Below are 21780 nucleotides of genomic sequence, written 5' to 3' on the forward strand. Positions count from 1 at the left end.
GTTGCCAGGCAAAACAAACCTCGCCCGGTAGCACTTATGATGAATATGAAGGAAGATATCGCAAAAAAATAGGTACACTATGGGTCCATGTGGCTACTGCTTATAAATAAAATAGTTTTCTGATCCCATGTCCATACAGTAAATATAGCATGTATATTTACTCTGTGAGGCAGTAGCCACAAAAATGAAGCGTAATCCAAAAATGAACTATTTAAAAATCACAGAAGTAAAATATACCAAGTGTCTGTACTTTATATTATTCTACTCTTACCTCTTACAGTTTTCGAAACTGAAACCTCCGAACCGAGGCTGACATACACATGCTGTCGCCATGACCCAAACTCTTATTTCCCGGAAATGGCCTGGCGCTAGAGCTCAGTGGAACGCACTTTCCCCCTGTAATAAGCATAAACGTGTCTGAAAGTGATTTCTTTAATCTAGTCCATTTATTTCAAATGGTGAACCGAATTGTATACATTCACCAGCCATTTTAATTGGAGCATGTGTATGTGCATGTGCAGTGCATGATCGTTACACTCTCTTACATTCTTACAGCATGATGACGTAGTGGCTAGCGCCTCTATATGAGGCAGTAGCCACAACAAAAACAATTTTGACCTTTTTGGTGACCTTGACTGGATGACCCTCAAAATGTTGGAGGTTCTATTTGAGACCAATGCCCATCTATCCTGAAAGTGTCATGAAGATTGATCCAGACGTTTTCCCGTAATATCGTTTACAACAAAACAAAGAAACCCGACTGAAAACAATACCTCGCCCCGCTTCCTCTGTAGCAGGCGAGGTAATAATGCATATACAGGTCAGCAGATTTGGGTAATGTTCACATCAACCATCAGAATGAGGGGGAAATGTGATCTCTGTGATTTTGACCATGGCATGATTGTTGGGATTTTCACACACAACAGCCTCTAGAGTTTACTCAGAATGGTACAATAAAGAAAAAACATCCAGTAAGCGGCAGTTCTGTGGATGGAAACACCTTGTTGATGAGAGAGGTCCACGGAGAATGGCCAGACTGGTTCAAGCTGACAGAAAGGCTACAGTAACTCAGATAACCACTCTGTGCAATTGTGAACAGAAAAGCATCTCAGAATGCCCATGGAGTTCCAAGAACAGAAAGCTGAGGCTGTAGCGGGCACAGGCTCATCAAAACTAGACAGTTGAAGACTGGAAGAAACAAAGCCTGTTTTGATGAGTCTCAATTTCTGCTGAGGCACACAGATGGTTGGGTCAGAATTTGGTGCCAACAGCTTGAATCCATGCAACAAAACTGCCTTGTGTCAACAGTTCAGACTGGTGGAGGTTGTATAATGGTGTGTGGAATGTTTTCTTGGCATGCTGTTAATACTAAACAATCATTGCTTAAATGCCACAGCCTATTTGAGTATTTCTGACTACTTCCTGATGGCATGATGATGCACCATGCCACAAAGCAAAAGTTGTCTCAAACATGTATCATGAACATGACAATGAGTTCAGTGTTCTTCCGTGGCCTTCTGAGTTACTGGATCTGAATCCAATAGAATACCTTTGGGATGTGGTAGAATGGCAGATTCACAGCATGAAAGCATGAAAATTGGCAGGAACTGTGTGATGCAATCATGTCAACATGGATCAGAATCTCAAAGGAATGTTTCCAAAATCGCATGGAATCCATGCCATAGAAAACCATGGCCTAATGGTTAGAGAAGCAGCTTTAGGGCCAGAAGGTCATCGGTTTGATTCCCTGAACCAGCAGGAATGGCTGAAGTACCCTTGAGCAAGGCACCTAACCCCCAACTGCTCCTCAGGCTGCTCTGGGTATGTTGTACGTTGCTCTGGATAAGAGCGTCTGCTGTAATGTAATAGGAGCCATGAAGAATTTGGAGTAAGGGGAAGTTCTTAATAAAGTGCTCAAGTGGGTGCATTTCTGTTTTCTTAACATAGATATGTCAAAATATGTTTTTTTCCCCTTTTTTTTAAAATACATGTATAGATGCGCAAAATCAAGTCAGATCAAGACTGTATCTAGCAGCAATATATTTTTCAAAGGGACCAGATTTCGCTACAGGTAAGAACCTCAAATTTGTTTATAGCTCAGATAAATGGGAATTTCTCAAAATTAATTTTCTGTACATTGTTTTGTTTCTGTATTGCATATGAGTAAATGACGTAAGGCTTGATTTGGCAGTGGTCGTGTTGCGAAAGAGGTGATTGAAGCCAGTTCGAAGATCCAGAGGGAACCTCCTGTTGTTCAAAGGTTAGAGTTACACCTACTGCATATGAAGGCCACGCCACTAAGAGCCAACAAAAGCTGTGTAATGAATTTTTTATGATTTAAATCCACTTGGAGTGAATATCTGGAGTATCCAAATAGGCAAAAAATGTCACTGAGTTAGTTCTGAACATGTGACGAGTGTTGTCATTAAATACGCGAACCAATCATGTGGACATACAGTCCATGTACGTAATACACTGATGAGTATATCCTGACACTGTTACACCAATAAGTGATGTAGAGACATTTCTTAAAATCAGAAATTCTTGATAAGGGATTTTTTTTGCTGTCTAATGACATTTTTGTGGAATTACAAAGTCTACATATGAACATTATAGTCTTCAAAACAAGTTTCAGGTGGCTTAAACACCTTTTTGATTTCATAATTTTGTCTCCATGTCAGGAGTGATGTGTGACAGAAGGTTGCCAGTGAAAGGGAAAGTGTGTAAGACAGTAGTAAGACCAGCAATGTTGTATGGTTTGGTGACAGTAGCACTGACAAAAAGACAGGAGGCTGAACTGAACTGGAAGTAGCGGAGCTAAAGATGTTGAGATTTTCATTAGGCGTGACAAAGTTGGACAGGGTTAGAAATGATTAAGAATATTAGAGGGATAGGACATGTAGGACGGCTTGGAGACAAACTGAGCGGTGAGATTGAGGTGGTTTGGACATGTACAGAACAGAGATCCAGGGTATATTGGAAAAAGAATGCTGGAGATGGAGTTCCCAGGTAGAAAGAAAAGAGGAAGGCCAAAGATGAGATTTATGGATGTGGTGAAGGAGGACATGAGGACGGTTGGTGCTACAGAAAAATATACGGAGGACAGGAGCAGATGGAGGGGCATTATCTGCTGTGGCGACCCCTGACAGGAACAGCCGAAAGAAGTTATCTGAACTATCACATACACTGTTTTGATTGCTGCTACACTCTTGACTGGGACTACTTTATATATTTTACTACTTTTTCAGGACTGCTTTGGATATTTAAGAGTGTCCTAAAGAGCTTTTCCTTGGAATACTCTCTGAAACAAAAACTTGTCTCAGTTTTTTACTTTTTTTTTTTAATCAATTTTGGGAAATTTGGCATCATGCCATAGTTCCACTGATTGTTCCTCAAGGGTTCTGTAGATAGTTAAGAAGTATAACTTCCTAAAATGGTTCTACTGGAACCCTAAATAAATAAGACTGTCGTCGTTATGACGGCTTAGCTCACTCCGGCCCCGTCTAGTCCAGAAGGAACGATCTAAAGTGGGCCACCTGCGCAATAAATGTTGCAAGCTATATACACTCTATACACTATATATAGAAGCTATATACATCCTAGGATTACTGAACTGTTTGCCAGAAAGAATCCAAAATGGTGAGGAATTGACCGAGAAGAAGCAATTTTTGTTGAACTGCTCAGATTTAATTAGTCCGTAACTTCATTAATAATTGTAATTAAGCAAATCTGAGTAGAAGTTACATGAACCCTAGGTACCCCTACCTTCATACCAGAAAGAATCAAAATCGGTGAAGAATTGAGGGAGAAGAAGTGATTTTGTGTGGAAACTGCTCGTTCTGGCTTAATTATTCCATATCTTCATTATTAATTGCAATTATGCAAATTTGAGTCGAAGCTATATGCACCCCAGGTAGACCTACCTTCCTGCCAAAAAGAATAGAAATCGGTGAAGAATCGAGAGAGAAGAAGCGATTTTCGTTAAATGTGGACGACGCCGGACAGATGACAGAAAGACAACGGACAGCACATGATGGCATAAACTCATCAGCCTGTTGGCTGGATGAGCTAATTAAAAAAAAAAAAAAAAAACATTGTTGCACAATTACACACAAACTTCTCTAGCGTTCTCCCAGACATCAAAACCCTTTAGGTTGCTTTCGTATGTTTGAGTCTGTTTTCTGAGTCTGGCTCAGACCAAAATGGATCATTTTGGTTCATTTGTTATTTGGTTAATTTTTTTTTTACTACACACAATTAAATAAACCAAAAAGAAAGCATGAGGGGCATGTACGGGCAAATAAAACGCTTTCATTGATTGGTCAGAAATATGGCAACTAAACACCTAAGCAGAGAGAACACAGAGCACTGTTTTTGTTTACTTCCTGCAGTTGAGTCAAATCAAGAGTCAGATCACTTTCTCACTGCATTCGAACCAAACCGAGACCACTGCAGACATTCAGGCGCTCAGATGATCTCTGACCCGTCTGTGATTGCTTTGCTTCAGCTGACCATAGAACGGCACTGAGGGGAAAAACGCAACACGCTTTGAGTCAATGGACCAAACACTGCAGATGCCGAAGCATCCTTCAAGTAGAAGATGGATTCTTTGTGTGAAGATTTATTTATCTCAAAAGCTGTTTCCATCCGTCTTGTTTTTATTCATATTTTCCACATTCGACTAATCAGAAACGGTTTGGGGATTTTTGTCCAAATTCATAATCTCTCTTCAGGTCTTCTTGAGCACAAATTCAGAATCTGAGTAGCACATGTGGATAAAAATCCCACTATACTTAACTCTGACCCTTTTTTCACTGTTGTTGTTTTCTGTTGCCCTGATTATTGTGCTGCAGGTGTCAGTTGGGTCAGAGCAGAAGCTTTACCTCACTCAGCCATAAGCACCTCATAATGAACATGGAGCCTCTGCTGCCGGCGCTCAGCTCAAACAGGGAATACAGGGAGGCCTCGGCCGACAGAGGTAACACGCACGCACATGCTCACACACGCGCAGAGTGCTGACAGGTGGCATACGTTCTGTTCTCAGGGACTCGGTGGAAATTGAGCAGCTGAAGTCCCAGTCTCTGCAGAGAGTCCAATCAGAGGGTTAAAAATACGCAGCTGATTGTCTGAGGGGACAGAGCATTAGCTCTGATTAATAGAGCTGTGTTTGGGCTTGCACAATGTCTAATGGTGTACGAGAGTGTACATGCTAATTTAGAGCTGCTTGATCTAGCACGCATGACAGCATATACGGTAGCAGCATTACCAGCGTTCACATTTCTTATTACTGCGCACACGTGTTTCTGAATATAGCTGGAGTCTTGAGCTGTCGTTCTTCTCAGGTGCTGCAAAGTTGCAGAAACATATACTGTAGTTGGCACTAGATGTAACTCGGTTTTTCCTCAGGACGTAATATGTGGAAAGACAAGCGAGTGCACTACGAGAACGTGAGAAAATGTATGATGACATGTCAAACCCTTTCAGATGGGTAACAGAAGGACATGAGTTATAGCGGAGTCTCAGACAGAATATTTCTTCATATTCTGTAAAAATAAAGCGAAACAAGAATTACTAATTACTCTTCAGAATTTGGATGTGAAGCCATCATTATTCAATTCAATAATCCATCCATCCATTATCCATAACCGCTTATCCTGTGCAGGGTCGTGAGCAAGCCAGAGCCTATCCCAGCTGACTACGGGTGAGAGGTGGGGTACACCCTGGACAAATCGCCAGATCATCGCAGGGCTGACACACAGAGACAAACAACCATTCATACTCATTCACACCTACGGTCAATTTAGAGTCACCAGTTAACCTAACCCGCATGTCTTTGGACTGTGGGGGAAACCGGAGCACCCGGAGGAAACCCACGCGGACACGGGGAGAACATGCAAACTCCACACAGAAAGGCCCTCGCCGGCCACGGGGCTCGAACCCGGACCTTCTTGCTGTGAGGCAGCAGTGCTAACCACTACACCACCGTGCTGCTCAATTCAATAATTAATTATTCAATTAAATTCCTCATTATTCTATTCAATTAATTATCTTTGCCCTTCAATGCTAATTATTATTAACATTGCTCCTGTAGTGTTTACTAATTTCCAGTGATACCACACTGCTGTAGAATTCTTGAATCTGATTACTTCGGGCTGCGATTCAAATCCTAGATTTATATGAATGCACTTAATTTAATATGCTATCATTTGTATAGCAATAACTTACACGGGGGCTTGTGTTAGACATTCGGCTGATTTTTTTATTTTTTTTTTTAAGTATAAGCATTGATATAGAGAAGTTTTCTGTAAGGAGACATTTATTTAACATTTCTGGAAAGAGTCTCCTGTTTTAACTGTTATAAATGATAGCAGGAACTAACTTGCCGAAATTTAACTAAAAAAATTGATGAAAAAAAGTATGGCATGTTGTTCTTGAGGTAATTTTGATGAAACCAGCAAACTAGATTTTGAAAGTTTCCAACCTGAAAAAATCCCACCTCCTCCCTTTAGCCTTCCCTCCAAAGCCACTTCTCCAAATCACATGAACGCGCACTGCCCGACTACTGCTGGAAGACGAGTGGTAGGGGGAAGGGGGAGTCACATGTATCTACTACCTCATTTTGTCATATCAACTACCTCATGCCTCATTCACATGTAAGAAAACACCTAATGTTATCATAATGAATCAACAACAAACATGGCTATTATTAGTACTTCTGGACGGTGGTGCTGTTTGAACTTTCATAGTAGGTCCTGCACACTTCCTAAGAATGTGTGTCCTTTACAAAAGAGGCTATTTAATCCAAACTGCCTTCCAAAGACCTACCATGTCACTTTATCCATGTATGTGTGTGAGTGTGAGAGAGAGAAAAAAGGACACAGGGGATGTCCTGGGATCTTAAGGCCCCTGCAGTGTGTGCAGCTTACTGGGCTTGATATATTAGATCATATTCCCTGTAGACCTCTGAAACACAGATACCAGTGGAAAGGAATTGCTTCACATTGAGTCAGTTGAACATAAAAGTGCCACTGGTGGCTTAATTTAGAGGCAATTTTAGGTGCAGGAAGAATTCTATACTTTGCCAGTATATTGTATAATAAAACAGCAAGATTACAGGGCTCAGCTGGGCTTGATGGTATAGTCTTTAAATAGAATAAATGCATGCTTCAGGACACTATTTCTGTAAGTAAGAACAGGATTAATAAACTAGGAATTAGTTTCCAATATAATCAAGTACCTTTGCTTTACCAAGACTTGCATACGGTACATACTTTAGGTGGACTAATCAGCATCCTCTACTAAACTATGGCAGACGTATTCAAACTTTTTCCCCATGAGGCCCACGTGTCCCATCATCCCCCCTCGCAAAATGCGGAAAGTTGGCAAATATTTATTTTTGGTATTTTCCATCTCACCCTGCACCCCATTCCCACCCCCACAGTTTGAATACCTCTGAACTGTGGTGTAGTTAAGTGTATTTAAGAAAAGGCAAATCAAAATACAAACATGAGCCCTACTGAGGTTGGGATATGTCCAATGGCAAGGTTGTCAGAAGTCATGGAGAAACTAGCAAGTTTCTATTTATTATTTTGGATTTTCTCCAGCAATACATATGGTGAGTGGAGATTCGTCTTCCATTTGCTTCCAAATCCATCTCCGACATCTGCCATGCTGAGTAATGCCTCATATTAGCTTATCTCTTTATGTGTCTCTTTAATGAATCTTCCACAACCAATAATCTAATAATCTCAAATGACATTTTCAGGAGACATTTATGACTTTTGACAGCTTTATTTATATGTTTTGACCCCTCCATCCCCACCCCCAGGCTGCTTTATCTTTTACTATGGCCTTCCACTGTCTAACAGCAATCCTTTTGAGTGTTTCTTATCTCTGTAAATCTCTGAGATTTGCACGGCCATGTGCCATGGATATCATTGTAAAAATAGCCCATCCTGTATTTGGGATGATCCAGTCTCTAATGCCTCGTCTTTGTTAACACTGCTGACATCTCAGCCATTCAGTGGTGAGCAGGGGTCAGTTGGACCCCGGTATAAGGGGTGGGGGTGTGTGGATGTTAATGTGTATGACCATGCTAAATCCTGTTGGAGTACATGGCAGCCAGCATTACACCAGACCAGAGTGCAACAGAAGCTCAGGGTTGAGAAGGAGCAACCACACAGTGGTAATGGAAGAGCAGGGAGTGAGGAAGAAGGAGGGACCAGACTGCATAGAGGTTCCAGACAAGACTCTGGAGGAAATAGACAAGATTCAAAAGAGAGGGGTGAATGAGGGTGAGGTTCTGGAGGGCACAATGGATGTTGGCAAGGATCAAACCAAGGTTCTGGAGGACAGTGGGTACATGGCCAGAAATCAAGTTCTTGAAGATGTGGGTGTGGACAAATTTCAACATGAGGTTCTGGAGTCCAGTAATGAAATGGGCAAGGTTCAAGATGAACTTTTAGATGGTGGTATGGCTATTGTCAAGGTCCAAGCTGTGGTTCTGGAGGGTGGTTTTGACAAAGACAAGTTTCAAGACAAGGTTCTGCAGGGTGGCATGGAAGTGAACAAGTTTTTAAAATCTAGTTTGGATATGGACACAGTTCAAGGGAACTTTACAGAAGGTGGCTTGGAGACAGACAAAGTTCAAGGCGGGGTTCTTGAGGGCGGTGTTGAAGTGGATAAGGTTTTGGAGGGCTGTTTGGACATGGACAAGGTTCAGTGTAAATTTCTGGAGGGTGGCGTGAATGTGCACAAGTTTCAAGACAAAGTTCTAAAAGGTGGTGTGGAGGTGGACAAGTTTCAAGGCACGGTTCTGAAGGGTGGTGTGGGTCTGATCACATCTGAAGACAATTTTGCAAAGGGGAATGTCGATGTGGATGAGATTCATGACAAGGTTCTGGAAAACAGTGTGTATGTGGAAAAGGTTCCCGATGAAGTTCTGGAAGAGACTGTAGACGTGGATAAGATTCAAAACAAGATGGAGGATGGTGTCGATGTTGACAAGACTCTAAACGAGGTTCTGAAGCGCAGTGTGGATGTAAATGAGATCAGTGTGGAATTGAACAAGGCACATGACATGGTCCTCGAGGACAATGTGGATGTGAAGGAGGTTTATAATGCCCCAGAGCAGATGAAAACCATGCGCTGCCAAGTGAAGATCACTTCACGGTACAACCTGCAGCTGCGCATGGCCAATCACACAGCTCGGGATGTGTATGTGAGGCTGCTTGGCCATGGGGAACAAATCTCAGGAAGTGGTGAGGAAGTATATTGCTCAGATAATGATTACAATGATCATGATCATGATGATGATACTCCCATTAATCTCTTACTGGTTACTAGCTGGCTTAGTGTTGATTTCTCTTCACTTAGAAATAAACTGCTACTGAAATATTCTCTGTTCCCTTTGTCGGTGTGAACTTGAAGGGATGGTATGCCTTTCACAGGAATCATTGTAAAATTATCGTAGTTAGGCCACAAAAGAGTAAGTACTAAGCATTACCAGCAAAAATGTACGAGCCATGGAAGTTTTGAGCAGGTTTGGATTGTTGAATCTGAGAAGTATGAGAAGTTTTAGTGGTTTCCCCGGTGCTAAGCACAAGTTTTGTCATACTCTCAGTCTTTAGCCTTCTTACTGTAAATAATAGCAAGCAAGTGGGAAATGACGCCAGTGTCAACCTTTGAATTTCTTTTGCTGAAAAGCTGACTGGGTGACATCTGTTCCTTTTCTTTACTGGCCCATTCATATCCTTGCAGAAAGTCGCCCACATACACTTGGGCTTTGTTGACTCTTACTGTTGCCATGACACCAATCAGCGATGGACTGCTGACTCTCTTCCTCCTGCTGGGTTCAAATGTGTATGTCTCTCTTGGTTTCTGTCGCTATGGTGATAGGTTCTCGCTTGTTCTGATCTTGACTGCTGTGTAATGTCACATTACAATGAGAATGACTCCATTCAGGGAGATTAATATTGCATTTGATCTTTTAGCTCTCTAAGGCAGATGACGTAGTGGAATTCAGTATGATCTTATTAATACTTACAGTTTATTACATTTGCTTAAGCCTTAAATGATACTTCTTCCATTTATACAAAAGACAGATGATTAGATATTTGAAGTATATTAAATCTCAATACTTTCTGTATCTGTTGTTTTAATATATATCCAAGTTTTATTTTCTACTATAGAGTATGTATGCATATTTTATTATCTCATCTCATCTCATTATCTCTAGCCGCTTTATCCTGCTCTACAGGGTCGCAGGCAAGCTGGAGCCTATCCCAGCTGACTACAGGCGAAAGGCGGGGTACACCCTGGACAAGTCGCCAGGTCATCACAGGGCTGACACATAGACACAGACAACCATTCACACTCACATTCACACCTACGGTCAATTTAGAGTCACCAGTTAACCTAACCTGCATGTCTTTGGACTGTGGGGGAAACCGGAGCACCCGGAGGAAACCCACGCGGACACGGGGAGAACATGCAAACTCCACACAGAAAGGCTCTCGCCGGCCACGGGGCTCGAAGCCGGACCTTCTTGCTGTGAGGCGACAGCGCTAACCACTAAACCACCGTGATATTTTATTATATATGTAAAATTTTATGATGATGAGGAGGAGGACTATAACGTGTGTGTGTGTGTGTGTGTGTGTGAGAGAGAGAGACCAGTAGATTGTGGTGATGATGTCACTGATGACTTAAGGCCAATTTATGCTGACAACCCAGTCCTCACAGATGGTGTCGCAGATGGTGTCTGTGTAGCCCCCCCACCTTCGCAGACGCTCTGCGCGCACCTCCCAAAAATTGTGACCACCGCAGAAGCCTCGCAGACAGCGTCGCAGACAAGAGGGCTCTGATTGGTCCACTCTACATCCGCCGTACATGCACTTCCGCTTCCCTTCTTTCCCGGTTTGGTTTGTTTTCACTACCGGCATTTTTAAAAACACGAGCGAAGATGGAGCAGCACGAAGAGCGGTTGATCGAGGAAGTGAGGAAGTACGTACATCTATACGACTCCAGTTCTAGTCATTATAAGTAACCGGAGGATAAACACTCCACTAACCGCACCCACCAACTACTCCTAGCGATTTCGCGACTTCGCGCCCCCTTGCGTTGTGGCGGTGAATAACATCGCACACGCCTATTACTCCCCGCTCAATGATAAATTACAACTGTCTGCGAAAAGCTATCTGCGAAAGCCTTGTCGCAAGAGCATGCAGAGGCCTTTAGTCAGGAAACTTGTCTTAATCCACACTGGCCAGACAGCTGAATCTATTTTTACACTGGAGTTACCCAAAGAGTACAACATAAAGCCCTGCTTCTCTCACGGGCACACACACACACACACACACACACACACACACACACACACACACACTCTCTGAGTTAACATCTTCTAGTTTAAACCTGTATTACAGACGAATGACTCATTCCTTAATTAATTTGTGATCCGTTTTTGACCCCATTTTCTTCCAAATTTGTCACTGCCACCCACAACCTAGGTTTCCCCATCACATGATAGCTGTCAACCACACAAGGTAAAGGCTAACACATGCTTCCTCTGAGAGCATCTTTTCATCCTGCTGCTCATGTGATGTTGCAACACAGTTGAACATGCTTGTAAGAGATTTCTATTCCATATCCAGTGTCTTGCAAAAGTATTCATCCCCCTTGGTGTTTTGTCCTGTTTTGTCACATTACAAGCTGGAATTCAAATGGATTTTTGGACGGTTAGCACCATTTGATTTACACAACATGCCTACCACTTTAAAGATGCATTTTTTTTTTAAATTGTGACACCAACAATAATTAAGATGAAAAAAAACAGAAATCTGGAGTGTGCATAGGTATTAACCCCCTTTCGTATGAAACCCTTAAATAAGAGCTGGTCCAACCAATTAACTTCATAAGTCACATAATTAGTTGATTAAGATACACCTGTGTGCAAAGTGTCACATGATGTCTGTATAAATCAACCTGTTCTGGAAGGACCCTGACTCTGCAACATGACTAAGCAAGCAACATGAAAACCAAGGAGCCTCCAAATAGGTCAGAGACAAAGTTGTGGAGAAGTACAGATCAGGGTTGGGTTATAAAAAGATATCCCAAACTTTGAATATCCCAGGGAGCACCATTAAATCCATTATAGCAAAATGGAAAGAGTATGGCACCACTACAAACCTGACAAGAGAAGGCCGCCCACCAAAACTCACAGACCGGGTAAGGAGGGCATTAATCAGAGATGCAACAAAGACATCAAAGATGACACTGAAGGTGCTGCAAAGATCCACAGCGGAGATGGGAGAATCTGTCCATAGGACCACTTTAAGCCGTACACGCCACAGAGCAGGGCTTTATGGAAGAGTGGCCAGAAAAAAGCCATTGCTTAAGAAATCATGTTTGGAGTTTGCCCAACAGCATGTGGCAGACTCCCCACATACATGGAAGAAGATTCTCTGGTCAAATGAGACTAAAATTGAACTTTTTGGCCATCATGGGAAACGCTATGTGTGGCACAAACCCGACACCCTGAGAACACCATTCCTACAGTGAAGCATGGTGGTGGTAGCATTATGCTGCAGGGATGTTTTTCATCTGCAGGGACAGGAAAACTGGTCAGGAGTGAAGGAAAGATACAGGGCAAGTGTGGTGGAAAACCTGTTTGAGTCGGCCAGAGGTTTGAGACTGGGACAAAGGTTCACATTCCAGCAGGACAATGACCCTAAACATACTGCTAAAACTACACTGGAGTAGTTTAAAGGGAAACACTTAAATGTCTTGGAATGACCTAGTCAAAGCCCAGACCACAATCCAATTGAGAATCTATGGCATAACTTGAAGATTGCTGTACACCAACACAAACCATCTAACTCGAAGGAATTGGAGCAGTTTTGCCTTGAGGAATGGGCAAAAATCCCAGTGGCTAGATGTGCTAAGCTAATAGAGACATACCCCAAGAGACTTGCAGCTGTAATTGCAGCAAAAGGTGGTTCTACAAAGTATTGACTTTGGGAGGTGAATACCTATGCACACTCCAGATTTCTGTTTTTTTTTTCATTTTAATTATTGTGTCACAATATAAAAAATGCACCTTTTAAAGTGGTAGGCATGTTGTGTAAATCAAATGGTGCTAACACTCCCCCCCCCCCCCCAAATCCATTTTAATTCCAGCTTGTAATGCGGCAAAACAAGACAAACACCAAGGGGGATGAATACTTTTGCAAGCCACTGTAAAAGAGCTCACAAATGACTGGCATTGTTTTGTATCCCTCTAATCAATGGAAGATAAAGTAGGGCTGTCGTTTCCACCCTGAGAGCAGGATCATTCATGCTTACAGAACTCACCAATCTAAAGACAGTTTTTCCTAATATTATTTCACTATGGGAAATAAGTAATATCCATTAAGATGAATAGCTAATTATAGTGTGAAGGTTTAAAGACTTGGGGTGTATTCAGACCAGGATAGTTCGATAGTTCACTTGCTTTGGTCCGAACCAAATGTTTTTTTTTATTTTTTCATTTTGGTGTGGTTCGCTTTCACACTGTACATTTTAGTAAGCGGACCAAAATCTGTCAACAAAGCCACGCGCCCTGAGGTCGTTCAGCTATTGGTCAGAGACGACACGCGCACAAAGCGTTAAGTTCAAAAGTAGTCATGGAGGCTTTCCGTGCTGTTATTCTTTTTAATGTCATCAAAGCTATATGTTTTTTCCAGTTTTTACTGTTTTCACAATTGTGCGATTACTATGCTGTTGTACAAGTAATTTATCAACGACGACGACAAAGGGCAAGGCGGCTACGGAGGATAGCGCTGATGAGCGCACATCATGTTGTGACAGTTCTGGCTCTTCACGCAAGACGGAGGAGGTATGTGTCGGGATATTCGCCTTATCCATCGTAATAGATGAATTTCTTTTTTGCGTCGCTAGTACCGCCACTTTTTGAAAGAATGTCCCTGATTTTAATGTAGGTCTGACGGAGTTTCTTCACTTTTAGCCGACATTGTTCTGGGGAGCGCGTGAACCCCTTCTCCTTCGTTTTCTCACTGAATACAGCAAACACGTCGGCATTTTTGTGTGTTCTCTCCAAAAGCTCAGATATGTGGACATCTGCCCATATATCCACAAGGGTACGCGTTTCTTCCTCGGCCCACGTTTGCCCCCTACTCATTTTTTGTACTCTGTAGTCTAGCCTACCACTGGTCTGAATGACTGAACGACTGTTGTAAGGTTCCCTTGACAACCGAAACAGTGTTTGCACTTTGCGGTGGAGTGTCAAGACTCTGTTTCCCATAATGCTCGACAAACGACGGAAGCTCCCGAGGTACAAAAAAGCAAAACTGTCGGATTAGGTCCGGTCTGCTTTCACACCTCCAAAAGATCCGCACCAGGGTTCCTTTGGTCTGGACCGAGTCCGACCTTGCAGGTCGGTCTCGGTCCGCTTGTTTGGTCCGGACCAGAGTTCGGTGGTTTGTATTCAGACCAACCCAAAAGGTCCGGACCAAGGGGAATTTGGTTCGTTTGGTCGTTTGGTCCGGACCAAACAACGTAGGTGTGAATACGCCCTTAGTTACAATGTTTAATTTGCCGTATACTCAGGGTTTTTTTTTTTTTTTTTTTACAACTCTTTATGTGTACATTTGTACACTTTAGTTTTGTAAATCAATTATCTTGTCCTCTTGTCATATGTTTTTGACGTGCATTTGCACTGATACGAATGGTCTTTAAATTATTGCTGGACTTGACCTATGACCCCTATGTTTCCTTTCTCCTGTCAGATGCTTATTTATGTTCTTGTCACTATGTTGCTCAGACTGTACAATTATCTCAAGTGTAGACCTCAAAAACTTGTCTGTGGCAGGGTACTCAGAGCTAAAATCTTTATGTACACTTGGTTTTAGCAGATCGTATATTAAGATTGACCTATAAGAAGATGAAAGGCTAAAGTGTTCATCTCCAAACAAGTGATGTGATGTTTTTCTGACCACTTGTAGGTCTCCTGGCCTTGAAAGACTCGGTTCACTTGTCCCCACTGAAGCCATCCATGATGCCAGAAGACCCTGAGCTGGAGGAGATGGAGTGCCATGTCCAAGAGACCAGACAGGAAGAATCCACTATCCCTGGCACCGGACTGGAGGAAGAGAGGAGCAGGCAGGAGGTGGAGGATGATGATGATGATTATGATGAAGACGGTTCTCATGCCATCTCAGATACTGCATACAGCCCATGTTCAAGTGTGATGCCCACGCCGGTGGAGGAAACGCAGGATGGTGTGGACTTCCTGTTCCAAAGCCCTGGGTGCTTGCTGAAGGAACTCCATGCCGATCCAGAAATCCAGGCGGAACTTTGGGCTGAGCAGCAGCAAGAACTGACCCGAGAGGCCGCCCGTCGTTCACTGTGTAGCCAATCAAATGGCACGCCACAGATCCAGGCGTTCCTCCACAGCGCTGCCCGGCTCATAGCTGTAGCTTCAATCCTGCTCCTTCTCCTATTGGTCCTCTTGCTGGTTCTGCTGGAGTCCGACCTGGATGTTTCCTTCCTGCAGGACATCCGAGAGACACCAGAGTTTGAGCAGTTCCACTATGAGTACTACTGCCCGCTACGCCGCTGGCTCTGCTATAAACTTGAGCTCCTCACAGAGCACCTATGGGGAGACTGACACTAACATCTGAGAGTACACGGCTACAAGGCCCTCCATCAGCAGGGATGAACTATTGGGACACAGGGAGGGAAATGGACCGATCAGGGAGGAAGGTTTGCTCTCGTACAAAATCATGCTGTTTTTTTTTTCATACCCTCAGGCTGGATTCACCCTCAACTGTAACTGTACACAAAGCCATGAATAGTAGAGGAGCTGCAAATGCTAAGCTGCAGCTCAAACTTTCCAGGCAAGTTGCAGAGTTTTAGTGGTAGCAGTGAATGAGAAGAATAGATCTGTAGCAAAAATAACAGCAGCTAATCAGTCTGTACAAAGCTTCAAGTGAGGATGCACTGATCTCATTTCTTCATTATCAATCCAATACTGATATCAGAGCTGTAATTCTCGCCTTAGAGCTGATATTCATAAGATACCGGCATTATAGTTTGAGATCCTGTCTGAACCCAACAGAGCTTTACTGTTCAAGAAATTTCTCAAAAAGCCAGGGATTATGGCCTTTTCCCAACTTTAGTTTTTTTTTCTCCTTATACTGTATTTTCTTCTTTTATATTATTATAGTATTCAATCCTGTTTTAATACCTTCAATATTTTTATACCACAGCACTGTTAAACTCTCAAGTCTGATCGGTCAGAAGGTGTACATATATAACAGCAACAGTAGTTCATCTGAAGGCAAATCACAGGTTATAATCACAGGTACGTTATCATTTCTATAGTAACAGGTAATTTACTAGATAGATACTGTGACTAAAGTCACAGTAATTTGCGCTAGCTGTTACAAACCGGGGCGTCTGGTCACTGTACCCTATAGATCCGGAATGGTAAGAGATAGGGAATGTCGCTTAGTGAGGAAAAGTTGCGCCCTGCTGCCCTGAACAAAATTAAAAATCTGAGTGAAAAAAAATCATGAAAATTGACAGAGTTATAAGTGATTGAAAAAAAAAATCCCTTTTTTCATGGATCATTCTGGTTCGGTGATCCAGATCAGCACCAAAAGTCATAGCAACGTAATTCAGCCCAGAGGTATTCTTCGTGTGAAATTTGGTGGTGATTGGTTGAAAACTGAGGGAGAGATAGCGTCCTAAAACATGTTCAGAGAATAATAATAATAACTAGATAGAGACTGTGACTAAAGTCACAGTAATTTGCACTAGCTGTTACAAACTGGGACGTCTGGGCACTGTAACCTATAGATCCGGAACGGTAAGAGATAGAGAATGATGCTTAGTGAGGAAAAGTTCCGCCCTGAACAAACTAAAAAAAAAAAAAACTGATTGAAAATCATCATGAATATTGACAGAGTTATAAGTGATTTGAAAAAAATCCCATTTTTCATGGATCATTCTGGATCAGTGATCCAGATCAGTACCAAAAGTCGTCATAACGTAATTCAGCCCAGAGGTATTCTTCATGTGCGATGATCTGGCGACTTGTCCAGGGTGTACCCTGCCTCTTGCCCATAGTCAGCTGGGATAGGCTCCAGCTAGCCCGTGACCCTGCACACAGGAGAAATAGTGTCCTAAAACACGTTTGGAGAATAATAATAATAAAGTAGAAAGATCCTGAGTGAAGGTAACAATTTGCGCTAGTGCAAATTAACAAGGATTTTTATGGCCGCTGTTCCACATGAATGGATAAAAAAACGAGTGTATTTGTCAATATCATGAAGCTTTCCATGATGAGACATTTCTTGAAAATTTTTGGAAGGAGTCAGCTCTTTGTTACAGTCAGATTTAAAGCCGTAACTTGAAAAGTCTTCAGGATGGATGGCTTTGCAGTCACTTTTTTTTTTAAATCTATGTTCACGAGAGCAAAAAAAAACAGGCTAAAGTGAAGGAATGACTGTTGATAGCTGCTGTAATGTAAGTGATAAAAGAAGCAAGCACTTGTTTCACAGATGTTCTACAGCATCAAACGTAACTATAAATTGAAATTACAGTAAAAATTGTAACTAAAAACTGTAATCATTTGCAAATGGCTGTGGTATAAAAGATTCCTCATAAAACATTTACGAACATGCTGTTATTGGAAAATAATAACCTGGACGGTGATAATAGGACGTGGCACATCTACAGCACTGGGAACGCTGCATTAGTTGGTTGGATAATGTTAATTAAAACTAAAACATTTGGGATGTTGGTTGAAGGAAAAAAAAAAACAGGCAAAGTGGAATTTAAGCTTGATGTTGAAGGTCTTTTGAAATGGATTTGACTGATATTAATGATTAATCTCAGTTTTGTTTATTGATCTGATGTGATCGCTGTGTAAGGTTTTATTTGGCGTCTGGTTGGTGCAGGTTTGGCTCGTGTGACAGTTTAATCTGGTTCTGTGTTGAAAAGTTATGCACAAAATGTATAAAATGCAATTTCAGGTCAATATCAGTCTGATACTGATACTCAGTATTGGATTGGTGCATCCCTTATTTAGTGTTGTTGAAGCAGATCATTGCGTGATGCGTTAAAATCATCTCAGCATGGTAGTATCCTGTTAATTAAACATCTGAAGTTCTTATTAAACCAGTAGCTACAGGAATAAAAACCCATGTCAGGATGCGTTAGCGCATTTCGTACGCGTTGAGTTAATATTTTGTAGCAAACACACATAATCCTCATATCGGATCGTTTGGTTCGCTCTTAAGGCTACTGTAACTCTCAACAGCTTTGTTCTCGAGACAAGCCTGAGACAAACCTTCCCTTCCTCTTTCCTTAAAGCCACAGCATTTCGACTCTTCTGTATATTTAAAAATAGAGGAAGGACAAGATGAGATGTGCTGAATAAAACGGATCCGTTTTTAAACATTTTATACGTTTTTATGTGACGCTTACTTTTACTGCTATTTTTCAGCAAAAAAAAAAAAAAGAACCAAGTTATGTTATTTAAACGGATTTAATCAGGCCGGGCAGTCGAAGGGGAAAAAAGTTAAATATTTTTACTGATAATTACCGTACATGATATCGCTGTGGATTTTTCTTATACAGAATAGCACAATATTTAAAAAATAAATAAATAAAAACTTTTCTTTTTTTTTTTCAGATTATGTGATGTCATGAGCAGATATTGGATGACAAGGAATGAGAGGGTGTTTGTACGGGGCAGAATAAGCATCAGGTTACAAGTAGTCATAGTCAGTCCATATGCCTTTATGGTGTATGTAGGATGTAGAATTAGTTCAAACATGGATCACTATACATTATGCTGAAATGAGAGTGATATATATACACACTATACAGGAGTGGACAAATCATAAATTCGTTAATTCGCCCACCAGGCAAGTAAAAGCCATGGCTTAATACTGTAGTTAGAGAAGCAGCTTTGAGACCAAAAGGTCACTGGTTTGTTTCCCTGGAACCAGCAGGAATGGCTGAAGTGCCCTTGAACAAGGCACCTAACCCCCAACTACTCCCCAGGCTGCTCTGGGTATGTTGTATGTCACTCTGGATAAGAGCGTCTGCTCAATGCCATTAACGTAATGTAATGTAAAAGCTCCACTGTGCTGCCAGTTTTGTGTTTTGATTAACAATTACTGACAAGGCTAAAATGTGATGCCTGACGTAATGTAATTATATATGACAAGCCAGTTTTGTATGGTATTCGCTATTTATTCTCTTCTAACAAAATTTGGAAATGTACCACATTATGTTTGAGACCTTGACAAAAATCAGGAGATCGCCAGTTCAACAATGCTACCACCACCGGCCGTCAGTCAGAGCGACGTCTGTGAGCTCATGTATGCAGAAGAGGGCGGATAGCGCTTTTTGTCCAAGTGTGTTACTCTCTCTGACACGGCATGAAGAGCAGCGTGAAAAGATACAGTTGGCTGGCTTCATGTGTCTCAGAGGAAGCACCTGTTAGCCTCCACCCTCCCTGGTTCATACCTGGCTTGCGTCTTTATTTTCTAAGGGTGTATTCAGACCAAGATAGTTCGATAGTTCACTTGCTTTGGTCCGAACCAAATGTTTTTTTTTATTTTTTCATTTTGGTGCGGTTCGCTTTCACACTACATTTTAGTAAGCGGACCCAAATCTGTCAACAAAGACCCTGAGGTCGTTCAGCTATTGGTCAGAGACGACATGCGCACAAAGCGTTAAGTTCAAAAGTAGTCACAGAGGACAGCGCTGATGAGCGCACATCATGTTGTGACAGTTCTGGCTCTTCACGCAAGTCGCTAGTACTGCCACTTTTTGAAAGAATGTCCCTGATTTTAATATAGGTCTAACGGAGTTTCTTCACTTTTAGCCGACATTGTTCTGGGGAGCGCGTGAACCCCTTCTCCTTCATTTTCTCACTGAATACAGCAAACACGTCGGCATTTTTGTGTGTTCTCTCCAAAAGCTCAGATATGTGGACATCTGCCCATATATCCACAAGGGTACGCGTTTCTTCCTCGGCCCACGTTTGCCCCCTACTCATTTTTTGTACTCTGTAGTCTAGCCTACCACTGGTCTGAATGACTGAACGACTGTTGTAAGGTTCCTTTGACAACCGAAACAGTGTTTGCACTTTGCGGTGGAGTGTCAAGACTCTGTTTCCCATAATGCTCGACAAACGACGGAAGCTCCCGAGGTACAAAAAAGCAAAACTGTCGGATTAGGTCCGGTCTGCTTTCACACCTCCAAAAGGTCCGCACCAGGGTTCCTTTGGTCTGGACCGAGTCCGACCTTGCAGCTCGGTCTCGGTCCGCTTGTTTGGTCCGGACCAGAGTTCGGTGGTTTGTATTCAGACCAACCCAAAAGGTCCGGACCAAGGGAAATTTGGTTCGTTTGGTCATTTGGTCCGGACCAAACAACGTAGGTGTGAATACGCCCTAAATGTTTAACCGCAAGCTGCCTCCACATATATACATGCTTGTTCCTGATTCTGAAAAGATCATCTGTAATCCGTTTGAGCTAATTGATCCCCTTAGTAAAAATAATTTTACCGTCAAACGAATCGGCCGACGCCTGTGGTGTGGCACACTGCAAAAAACGACATCTTGGCAAGTAGAAATACTAAGATTATTAAGCCTATTTCTAGACATTTATGTAGCAATTTCAAGCTTAAAGGTTCCGACTGCAAAGTTGAATTCTGGGCAAAATATTCTATGTCTATAGCTGTTGGAGTTTCGAGATGTTTCGTTGCTGCACACACACACCGTGTACCCTGTGTGTAAAATGTTTTGCCGAGATAAAACACGTCCCGCATTTTACGCTTCCAGAGATTGCCAAAGCATATGAGCGACAATATCACATGACCACCGAGGGGCGTTTTGTTTGTTTGACCTACTTTTAACCGAAACAAGTTGGCGTGGGCAAACATGGCGGACTCGGCTCTCCCACCAGCGGAAAAGAAAAGGAAAGCCTGCCTAGTGGGTGCAACTGCAAGATACAGCAAGATTAGATGACGTGTCATTTTCCTGGACAGATAACTAAATCATTCTAGCTAGCGCTTAGCTATCTTAGCCTTAGAATGCATGGGCTCGATTCCACAGTAGCGAGTACGGAGTTATACACCAAATGTTTTGATCTTGCAAAGAAAGAAACGGGAACACAAAAGCAGTAACAGAGAAAAGATGTATTCGTCTTTTTGTTTCACGGATCTACTCGCAAACGTCAACCACAAATTACATCCCTGCGACTCAAAACTCTCCCGAGGTCGATGCAATGTCACGATGTTTTCCGTACGTCGCCATCTTGGTGCGACGCAGTTCAATAGTTATGCTATCTAGTTAAAGCCCCTCCCTCACGTTCACCTGTTTCCGTAAATAGGGCCAACTATTTACCTCAAGAGGGAGGAAAACGATCCCAAAATGGAGGAAAGTGACCCTCAGGACATCAAAATGATCACATGATCTTGTTCTTGCAAGACAGAGGAAAATGCCATGTACAATTTAAAAAAAGAAAGAAAGAAAATTTTGGATGACTTTGCAGTTGGTACCTTTTAGTTTTACTCATTTTGCAGATAATTTTTTAAAACTAATTTTTAACCTTTATTTCTAGAAATAAATCAAATTATCTGCCAACAGAATAAGACAACTTAAAGCTTGAAATGAGTCACAAATATCTAGAAATAAGTTTAGTAATCTTGTAAGATGGCAATAAACAAAACATAATAGGAAATCCTAAATAAACCTGATT

The 21780-nt window shown here is 42.0% G+C and overlaps 1 protein-coding gene across 1 annotated transcript in view; it reads left to right on the forward strand.

Annotated features, from left to right (window-relative positions):
• The window catches only part of frmd3 (FERM domain containing 3), a 79264-nt gene extending 63187 nt beyond the window's left edge, over positions 1-16077 (forward strand). Inside the window, exons 11-14 of the mRNA XM_060931410.1 lie at positions 1997-2071; positions 2192-2260; positions 4854-4978; positions 15003-16077. Of these exons, the coding sequence (XP_060787393.1) occupies positions 1997-2071; positions 2192-2260; positions 4854-4978; positions 15003-15667 (934 nt within the window). The 3' untranslated portion in view covers positions 15668-16077. The remainder of the gene's footprint in view (positions 1-1996; positions 2072-2191; positions 2261-4853; positions 4979-15002) is intronic.
• Positions 16078-21780: the final 5703 nt, after the last annotated feature.

The sequence above is a fragment of the Neoarius graeffei genome, chromosome 10, assembly GCF_027579695.1.
Source record: "Neoarius graeffei isolate fNeoGra1 chromosome 10, fNeoGra1.pri, whole genome shotgun sequence".
NCBI classification, from domain to species: Eukaryota; Metazoa; Chordata; class Actinopteri; order Siluriformes; family Ariidae; genus Neoarius; species Neoarius graeffei.